The sequence below is a fragment of the Triticum dicoccoides genome, chromosome 4A (assembly GCF_002162155.2).
Source record: "Triticum dicoccoides isolate Atlit2015 ecotype Zavitan chromosome 4A, WEW_v2.0, whole genome shotgun sequence".
NCBI lineage: Eukaryota > Viridiplantae > Streptophyta > Magnoliopsida > Poales > Poaceae > Triticum > Triticum dicoccoides.
The window spans coordinates 174,824,286-174,834,931 of NC_041386.1; the positions used below are offsets into that span (position 1 = coordinate 174,824,286).

Sequence of the window (10,646 nt, forward strand, 5' to 3'; positions counted from 1 at the left end):
GACTGTCCAAATGAGATTCGGTTTTCACCCACACGATTGTGATCCAACGACAGAGAGCATGGAGGGGGTTTGATGGGTTAGTGGGCTGTTTTGGAGGGGGTTTAGATGGGTTAGTGGGCTGTTTTGGAGGGGTGCTGGGCTGCAAAGAGAAAGGGGCTTTTGCGGTTACCCGGTTAACCGTTGGGGCATCAAACGATCTCCAAATAGAACAAAATTTGTCAGCCGGCCTACCGGTGATGTATCAAAGCCACTCGATAAATCTTGTCCCATTCCGAGAATGTTTTTCTCTAGCTCACGAAACGAGATTTGAGGGGGCAACGGGTGCATGTAGGAGTGTCGGATCGCGAAACGGACAACGGGGAAAACGACCGGATGCATGAGACGAACACGAATGCAAATGAGATGCACATGATGACATGAAAAAATGCAAAACGAAAACAAAAACCCAACCACAGAGGAAAATATCATAACACATAATCAGAAATGGCAAGAGTTGGAGTTACAATTATGGAAAGTTACATCTGGGGCGTTACAGCTTCCTTCTGATCTTTGGCTTGGTGGGTCCCGTCTACTGAGCGAGGGCAGGATCCCGGGAACATGGCCCTGTTAGTACCCATGATGACACGATTATTATCATGAAATATTACACATACATGTGCATCTATACCAATATAAAAACACCCAAAGGGGTAGGTCCAATTAATCTCGGCCATCAAATCATGTCAATCCAACGACCTACACTGCTTCAATGTCGAGTGCTCATACGTTAGTGTGTAGTTAATTTCATGTCAAATATAGTGTTAATCACATAATAACACACAAATAATATCCTACTTAATATCCGCATGTAATTAATATAGTACTTCTAAATTAACGTGCATTGCACGTACACATTGACTAGTCTATATAAAAACTCGATTTTCTATCACAAAAATGCATTGTCACAGAAGTTCATTTTTCTTGTAGTGTTTATCTCACGATGTTTCTTTTTATTAGCATTTGGAGGCCTTTCTTACCTATTGAGGAGCAGGGGATGAAAATTTATCAGACATCATTGTCGAGACCTCATCAGGGTTGCTCAATCATCTTATCTCCATGGATGATGCCTTACTATTTTTTAAAGAAAACACGGTTAGGGAAAATGAGATCAGAGAGGTTCTCTAGCGCAATGATTTTGGTCAAAGGATGTATAAAAAAAATCTTCCATTCATTTTTGCAAGGGACACCTAGAAAATTTAAGAGAACATGTAAAATCTAGTCCTCAAGTCCTAAACGAAAGCTTCACTGAGAAATACTTGGTGATGGCAATGGAGGTAGGCAGTAGCAAGAATGGCACATTTGAATATTCGAGAGATCGTGTGTGGAATAATATAGAAGTTTGAATTGAGAAAATTTTGTCTGCAACTGGCGAAGTAGTGCTGATCAAATAGGTAGCACAAGAAATCCGCACCAATATATGTCATTCTTTCAACTTCATTTTGTCCAACGAAGTTTCTAACGGGGAAGCGAAAGTGGAAAATGTAAACTGAGGTGGGTTTCCTGGGATGTCATGAATATGCATAAGTACTTTGGCGGCTTCGGTACTCGCGAAAATGAATCGTTCAATTTGGCTCTCCTGGTGGAGCAATTATTTTGAATATTTCTAGAACCTAGGTATCTTAGTGCAAGGATCCTCAAGGTGGTAAACTTTCTAAATAGTGCAAGTTGTATTTAGAGGGAGACCTTTACAAAATTCGTAGGGTGGCCTTGAAGGGAGGGAAGCATTGAATCTAGGTATCATACTCCAAATTTACTATGAAGCAAGCACTCATGTATGGCAGCACATTTTTTACCTCAGCAACACAAGGCACCGACCAACCGATGCTCTCTCTCTCTCTCTCTGAGAAGCCTCACATACTAGTTTTAGAGTTGATCGACCACTCCTCGAGAATATAGCGATATAATACTTTAGAGCATAATTTTGTTCTATACCTATTAGCACTGCGCCACGAGAAGATTTTTAGCTTGGCAGATTGAGAAATCGGACATGTTCTCTGTTTGGTGCATGTACATGCTCCCGGCGACAACAAAGAAAGTTTGCGAAGACTACCTTGAAGGCAGACAATCTACCTACTCCACTTTCGATGAGCACAAACAATGTTGTAGTATGTTGAGGACTAATGTGCCCACCAAAATCTGAGTCTTCTTATGGCGCCTTGATCAAACCTCCATTCCAAGGGGGTATGTCTGTAACCACCAGCATGGTGTCGCCCGCCACATGTTTTTCGACATGCTACTAACAACGACTTGTGTCAATCCTTGCTTGACTACATCATGGCTTGCAATGTCTGGTTACCGGTCGATGATGAGCTAGCTAGTCGGGGCTCAAGATCCAAGGTATACAAATCAAGATACAGAAGATAATACATGAACCCAAGATTTGTGGCCCGGGAAACTCCCATATCCAACTGGTGCATGGGTGCCATATACTCTCGAAGAGACCAGAACATTGAACCGGTGGTCCTAAATCGGACGTCAAACCTTCTGACCAGGTATCAATAGTTCCCACACAAGTACTAGAGGGGTTGGGTAATGAGTCCCTACCTCATAGCATCATTTTTCCTTGCAACCAGAGAAAAATACGAAGCTTTAAAATATTTTCAAGTTAGAAAAGGAGTAGAGCCACACAAATTAACACAATATAACTAAACTATAAAAAATAGTTTGTCTTGCAAGAATCGGCACGGTTCTGAGATTGACTAGATCTGCAATGGTTGATGGAATTGCTATATGTGTGATTTCTGATGATTATCAAGGAAACTATTTCATCCCCCAAGTAAATTAAAAATGGAGTTCCTCAAACATGCCTTCTTGCTTTGAGAAAAGGCTTGAAAGGAACTAATTTGTGTTTGAATACAACTTGCTTTGAGCTTAATTTGCATCTTGTCATGACTGCCTGAAATCTAGCACCGTCCTTCCTTTAGATTCTTAATTCTGCCATTGACTTTATGTATAAAGAGATACATGTCAGCATGCATATAGAATTCCATCCCAATATCCATACTTTTTCACAAAACATGCATAGACAACAATGTGTGGATCAAAACTAAGAGATGCAGTTGTGAAAAATCTAAATAATTTTATCTACTTTTTGTACATTCATACTTTTTCCTAGTGGAAGGTATGCCATAATAGTTATGTACTACATAAGTTAAGAATTTTGATATGGAATGATGGATCAATGGGAGTTTGAATTCATCACCACATTACTGTTGGTATTCCTAGAATTTTTGGTCATGGCGTCAGTAGCACCATTGTCGCCTTCATGTGTGCAGCTAAGTGCAACCCAGCCTCCGAAATTTACAGGAAATGCAAAATGCTTCAAATGGAAAATGTTATGTGGGGTGTCCTATATTATGAATAGTATGTCGGACGCGGAGTTTCCCAGCCCAGCTCAAATGAGCTCGGGTGAACAGTAAAATAAAAAATCAAAACACATTAAAAAATCTGAATTATTTTTGACAATTGTTCTAGGAGCTTGCAAAATTTCATCATGGAATCACATTCCTGGAAGGCGTGGCAAAAAAATAAAATTGATACTGTGAAAATGCTACCCCTCCATTTTTATTTAGTCGGTGTATTAGCTCTGGTCAAAGTCAAACTTTGTAAATTTTGATAAAGTTTATAAACAAAAATATTAACCTATACAATAACAAATCAACACCATTAGATTCATCATTGCACATATTTTCACATCATATTTATTTGTTACTGTAAATGTTCATATTGTTTTCTACAAACTTGGTTAAACTTTATAAAGTTTGACTTCAGTCAACTCTAATATGCAGAATAAATAAAAACAGAGGGAATACTTTCCAAAGCATTTTGGAGTACTGAATTTTCTCTACTGCGACTTCCTCAAATGGGATTCCATGATGAAATTTTGCAAGCTCTTGGAACATTTTTCAATGTTTGTCATAAGAAAATCAGATTTTTTTTCTTGAAAATAAATTCAATTTAACTGTCCACCCAAGCTCATTTCAGCTCGGACTGAGAAGGTGACTTTCCCAGTATGTCATGTTTTCTGGAACATAGTTTTTTTACTCATGTATTTTTTTTACTCATGTTATTATTGCTTATTGCTTTGCATTGGGTGTTATGGTTATGTCGTAACATGCTTATGTGAGCAAAAATTTCTGTTTAGTTCAAGACATGGCAAATTAGTAATCCATGCATCATATCGACTCTAATGCATTTGGAGAAGGCATGATGTGTCTAGTTGACACGCTGAAAACAAGGCTTAAGCTTTAGAGTCAAGGTATAATGTCAGGGGTTGTGGGGCCGTTTCAAAAAAAAACTCTTCACTTTACATAGGCATGAACCATATAGTTTCTTGTTTATTTAATCATTAAAAATTATATTTAATGATTTGTTGTTCCTCTTCTAATTAGTAGGAGTGGGGAATACTTTCTTGCTATTGTGTTTCTACACTTTCACTGCAAGTTTCACCACCATCGGGTACGCACATCAATATTAACACGATACATGTTCTTCCCAGAGTTATTTTGTTAGTGATATTTCTATTCATATTATCTAAAAGCTTCATACGCTAACATGATATTAGCAGTCCAAGCAAAGTAGTCAAAATGTTGATTAGGTATTTCTTCGTTCTTCGTTTAGTAGAAGCAAGATAACTTGATTTTTTGGTTCCAAATCTGCAAAAGTTGGTGGAATATTGAGTACAGAAAATGTCCACTAGAGAAATGGATGTTCTATGCAAACGAGTTCGTGTTTTCAACAACTTGCAAAACTGGTGTCATGGTTGTGGGCTTCAAAGTGGTGTTTGCCATGTCAGTTTTGGTGCAGGTTCCAAGGAAGAACTATAGCAAGGAGCTAGTATTTTCCTTCAAAGCCATATTATAACTCCCATCAATTCTCAAGTTGAAGCTACCAGTGCTATTAGGATTTAGATTGTGCCATGCCAACGTATAATTGGTTTTGTAGAGGAAAAATAAGATTATAAAATGTATATTATTTTCATACATTAAATTGTACGCAATGACAACCCTTTATTCATGTAGAACAATTGAATAAATGGGCCAAGGCCTTTTAGTTTGTTAATAATGCCTTCAAAGATTGTTACAATTGGTGGCAAAGTAGGGGGGTATTTTGTTTTCTTTATTAGCTTCGGTGTGTGTGTTATAACATTACATAGCTTCTTTAGTAGATTATGTGAATGTATCATGTAATTCTTTTTTGCTAGAGGCTGTGGTTTTTCCTTTTATAGTATTCTAAATCCCTTGAACATTTGAATTTTATTTAATAAATATTACTTTTGAAAGAAACACGAGGTACCTTGCCATTAACTTTACCTATTGAGAATTACTTATATTTTGTATTCTTCCTAAAAACTTCTTTGAGCTTTGAATGGTAGGTGGATATAATGACGTTTCTTCTATCCACCATCCCCCTCTCCTTCCTGCACACGATTTTTTTTTGCACGCACACACACAAGTCACCAGGTTATTTTGTCCCGCGCAACCTTGTTTGGTCGCATGTTTTTCTCTGCGTTTTTTTGTGTGTCAAGGGTTGCTTAGCTGCATGGACCTGCTTTGGAGGGACAAGGGGCCAAGAAGTTACTCCACTGAGACTGCTTAGCCTACTCGAAGAAGAGTGATTTAACGTAAAACAATAGTGGACAATGTTGTTTGATGTGCATGAGGATCCTACAAATACATGTTTGAGATGAATGATTTATAGATGTTTGCATGTCGAATAATTAAAAATAATTTCTGGTAAAGTGTGGGGGAGAGAGGAAGAATGGATGCCTTGTCTGCTTGTTGTGTGGAATGGGATGGTGGGGTAAGGAGGATGAGTATATATGAGGATGCTCGACAGAAGGTGTGTGGGTGGAAATTGAGAACTGTGATGCTTATGTAAAAATATGACGACCTTTTAATTAGTGTATCCATATTATTTCTCTTGTCTTCATTGCAACGCATAGACAATTACCTAGTCTCGAAAAAAGGAATTGGCAAGAATGCACTAAGTGTTGCTTTTGTTGAGACGAGGAGTTCATTGGACCTTTATTCCTTCACTTCCCACTTGCCAAATTATTATGGTGATCTGTCCATATAGCTTTTAGTCTACCTCCACCCACAAGGCAACAAGTAGTATGAATATATTTGGAAAGTGGTTAGTGAGGGTGCATCCAAAGTTGAAGTTTCTGAGAGTTTACACTTTATTTTAGGCCATTTGAAACACTTGTAATAATTGTATTTTATTCCGAAAAATTACAAGTTATCTTGAGGGCATCCCATATGTAGTCATTGCTACAAAAAGAGGAGGATCAGGCGCCCACGGTTTTCCGCTGAAGATGATCTCTCGAAATTTGTTCATCGATTTGGTTAGCGGCCTACTGGGATTTATGATGCATGAAATTTATTTTATCATGTGTTTTCTTATGTTTACCGTTGGGGCAGCCATGTATGGCATTTTCTTCTGAACTTTATTGTTTTTACCTGAACTTTCAAATAGTAAATCAATATCAGCTAAAGATTGTGTGCATCACTCGATCAGACTAGCACAACGGGGCAAGGCCACCAGCAACATATAGTACGACCCAAATTGATACTCAAGTACTAAAAGGCTTCTCCAACGGCGACCCGTAAACTGCCCGCATATGTTTGTCTAGATCGTAGAAGCTATTCAACGCAGATCTATATTGATCCGTAGAGTAATCCGCAGATGTTTTCTTCTGCAAACTGGAGACAACTGTGGAGGGTTTTGCGGGAGTCCGGACCGCTGCCACACCCGCTTCTGACCGCGTGGTCCATCCAAACCCCCCTCCTTCCTCGCGCATGCGTGTTTCCGTTCGGTGCCAGCTGCCCACATTCATGTCGTTGTAGAGCACGTCACTCCATATTAAAAACAGCTTACGGTGGACGCAACCTTTCATTGCCACCGACATTGAAGCAGCGCGTCGGCCGAGGGCGCAACCCGCGACACGTCTTCGGTGTCTGTGCATGTTCAATGCCGGAGACGCATTACTGGATGGGACAGAACGGATATCTACCATGCTCGTTGAATGCCCCGTTCGTTCGTAAGACGCCACACCGGCTGTGAAACCCACTCCGACGCTGCGCATTGACGCACCCGGACCAACTCCACGCCACAAAACAAGCCGCTCCCCATCCTCCTCCCTTGCAGTGCATCCGCAATGACTGCAGGCGGCGAAGCTCTGTGGGAGAACCTTCCCACTAATGAAGCACGCGGTGTCGCCCTTGCTGCCTCGTGGCAGAGCCGCCATGCCAGGCGGATCAAGACCGGCTTGCCGACCAGTTTGCCCGAAGTGTCCGATGACGTGCGGGAGGAAAAACGGTACAACTTGTTCCTCCTGGAGCAGCACCGGCTGGCGGAGGGCCAGATCTACGGTGAGCGCGCGAGCGAGGAGGCCGTGGCGGCCATGGCCGCCGCGACCCCAACTTCGTCGCAGAGCAGCGTACCATCTACGATGTAAGCCGCCGCTTGCCAAGAAGCGACCGCCGCCGAGGACCAGCTCCAGACGATCGCGGAGGAGAACAACACCAGTTGCGCCTTCTACGCGCCGTCGACGAACTATCCGGCAGCCCGATGGGACGAAACAGCGCGGGCGGCACCATTTTCATCATGTACCTCACGTCCACTGACGATTGACAAGGCCCAAACTCCTGCGAGAATGAGCGACGGACAAGGCCCAAACTCCTGCGAGAATGAGTAGCGCGTGGAAGACGGCAAGGCCTTGTGTTCCATGTGGGTTTCTCGTGTTCTACTTTTCCTCGTCAAAGACCTTAGCTTCACTTCATGGTCTTAGTCGAAGACCTTAGCTTCACTTCATGGTCTTATCGGTGATGCTCACGGAGACGGCAGATGCAAGGACGACATGGGTTTAAGATCAGGTCGTTTTTTTTAATGTTTGAAATGTAATAAAATTCGTCCTTTTTTTTGTTTGAAATGTAATAAAATTCAGCCGTTTTTTCATGAATATCATCATGAATATCATCGGGTTTGTATGAAATCCACCCATATCGTTATGGTGAAAAGGTATTTGTAAATATTGGATGACAGTCTCTCATATCCATGTTCGCGAATGCAGAAGAAATTTGAAGGTTGCGTTGGAGATGCCGTAAGAGCGTATATGAGAGTAGACATTGCTTGTTACGGTAAAGTTTCATATATGCTGATTTCTTTTACTATTTTTAATTGTTTTTGCTTAATCTGGTGTAGGCAGGTTCAAAAAACCGCAATAAAGACCATTCGCATAGATGAAAGGATTGCACCACAGTACAGAGGTTGTCATCACGGATCCATGGTTTGAAAAACAAGCACAAGTGCCAAATGCTTATTACATCGGATAGCTCGCCATAGCAGGACACAACGACAGGACAGAAACTAAGCACACACACTCACGGACACATCACCACCGCCGACCGCACACGACTTTTATTCTACCGACACGGCAACAGATCACAGGCCGATCTCTACCAAACTCCGGGTCACGGTGGCGATCAACTCAGCTTCAGCAGCATGACACGTTTCTGCAAACACAAGCAACGATAAAAACACATTAATATTTTTGCCAAAAGGGAACGCAAATAATTGAAAAGATGGCAGATAAGCTAACTCCATCCGCTTCTACCGACTACTCCACCCGTTTATGGAGATGGTGTCAGTGTTCTCCACTAGCAAGAAAATGGGAGCGAGTGAGGGGGCACTTACACCAGGGGAGGATCTTCCAGCGCTGGTTGTCGCCCTCACACCACTTCCACAGCACGAGGGAGGTGCCGTCGCGCACGCCGCCGTGCTCCTTGTCGCCGTGGAGAGCGTCAAAGTTGAGGTAGATGTTGTTCACCATGCGGATGCACCGGAAGCCGGCGCCCACGTCGCGGCTCTCAGTCCACAACACTGACTCGTCCTGGTAGTTGGCGTTGTATGGCACCAGCTTCACCTGTTGGATCCAACAGCAACAGCGAACCAAACATTTCTTGTTAATCATTTAGCCTCAATCTCTCAGATCTCTTACCCCAATGACACCAACAATTTCTATGTAAGTGACGAAAAAGATCTGAGTGGCTTGGACGGTTGCTTACCGGGTGGCCCTCGCCTTGGGAGTGCTTGATGGCCTCGCCTGTCACCTTGTTGACGAGGGCGAAGGCCGGGTAGCCTTCCTCATCCTTGATGCGGTTGCTGTGCCTCATGTCCTTGAACCAGTGCTGGTACTCGTCGCGGGGGTTGGTGGGCGCGAGGACCACAGCGCCGTTGCGAACGGTGGCGCTGAAGCCGTCGTCGGCCTTGCAGAAGATGCGCACGGTGGGCTCTGTGGAGCCGCCGCGGGGGGCGTTGGCGCTGCCTCCGGCGTAGGCCTCTTCGCCCCAGGGGAGGATCTTCCAGCTCTGGTTGTCGCCCTTGGCCCACTCCCAGAGGACGACGGTGGTGCCGTCGTGCACGCCGCCGTGGTCCTTGTCGCCGTTGAGGGCGTCAAAGTTGAGGCGGATGTTGTTCACCATGCGAATGCAGCGGAAGCCCTTGCCGACGTCGCCGCTCTCCGTCCACATCACGGACTCGTCGAGGTACTCCGGGTTGAATGGCACGAGCTTCACCTGCACACCCAAACAAATCATTCCACTTCCATTACTGATAATAAGCACTAAAACGAATCTAGATTCGGAAACCGAACGGACGAACAGTTGAACGGAATGTTTTCTCAAGAAAGAAAGAAAAAAGAGAGCCAAGGAGGGGAAAGAGAAGATGACGAACCGGGTGGGACTGGCCGAGGGAGTGCTTGACGGCGAGACCAGTGGCCTTGTTGACGATGGCGAAGGCGGGGTTACCTTCCTCGTCCTTGATCTGGGTGCTGAAGCGCATGTCCTTGAACCAGTGCTGGTGCTCGTCGCGGGGGTTGGAGGGGGCGAGGACGACGTTGCCGTCGCGGACGGAGAGGCAGTAGCCCTCGTCGGCCTTGCAGAAGATCTTGAAGGTGGGCTGGTTGCCGCCGCCGGCGGCCGGAGCGTTGGCAGGGGGGTTCTGGCCATGGTGGCCGTGGTGACCGAAGCCGAACATGCTGTGATCTCTCGGGGGTTTGCGGGACAGAAGGAGAAAGGTTCTGGACGGGGCGATGAGAAACTGCGTCCCTTGGGTCCCGTTTATAGAAGGGTGTGCCCAATCTAGTAGTAAAAAGAATCCAAGGCGGGTTGAATTATTGTTGTACTACTACTGGGCGTGAATGTCACGGCTCAATGACACGTGGGGTCCGCCAGCCGAAAGTTCTCGGCGGTAGGCGTGAACCGTTCGCTTCTGCCAGATGTCAGTCCAAACGCATTTGATGTCTTTTAAAAAAATAAAATCCAAATGCATTTGTGCTTGCCTACTTGGTTCATGGACGGTGCAGTACCCGCGAGCTATTTCTTTTCACTATCGTCCGCATTACTATTTTAAGACTTTCCTTTATAAGTGCAACTCCAACGCGAATCACCAAATCATCTGAAATGTTTAGAATTATTTTACTTTTCCCATCCAACGACATTCATAAAAGCGAACTAATATGTAAGATTTTTTGTCCAAAAGGACCCCTAGCCAACAGAATTGCCAAAAAAGACCACATGTCAAAAACATTGTCAAAAAAGACCCCC

The 10,646-nt window shown here is 43.8% G+C and overlaps 1 protein-coding gene across 1 annotated transcript; it reads right to left on the bottom strand.

The window, feature by feature from the left end:
• Window positions 1-8,253: 8,253 nt before the first annotated feature.
• Window positions 8,254-10,145, bottom strand: LOC119285574 (ricin B-like lectin R40C1). The gene is made up of 4 exons (XM_037564877.1): window positions 9,775-10,145; window positions 9,108-9,617; window positions 8,737-8,965; window positions 8,254-8,555 (listed from the first exon to the last, which is right to left on the bottom strand). Coding segments are annotated over exons 1-4 (1,044 nt in total). The 5' UTR covers window positions 10,078-10,145; the 3' UTR covers window positions 8,254-8,553.
• Window positions 10,146-10,646: the final 501 nt, after the last annotated feature.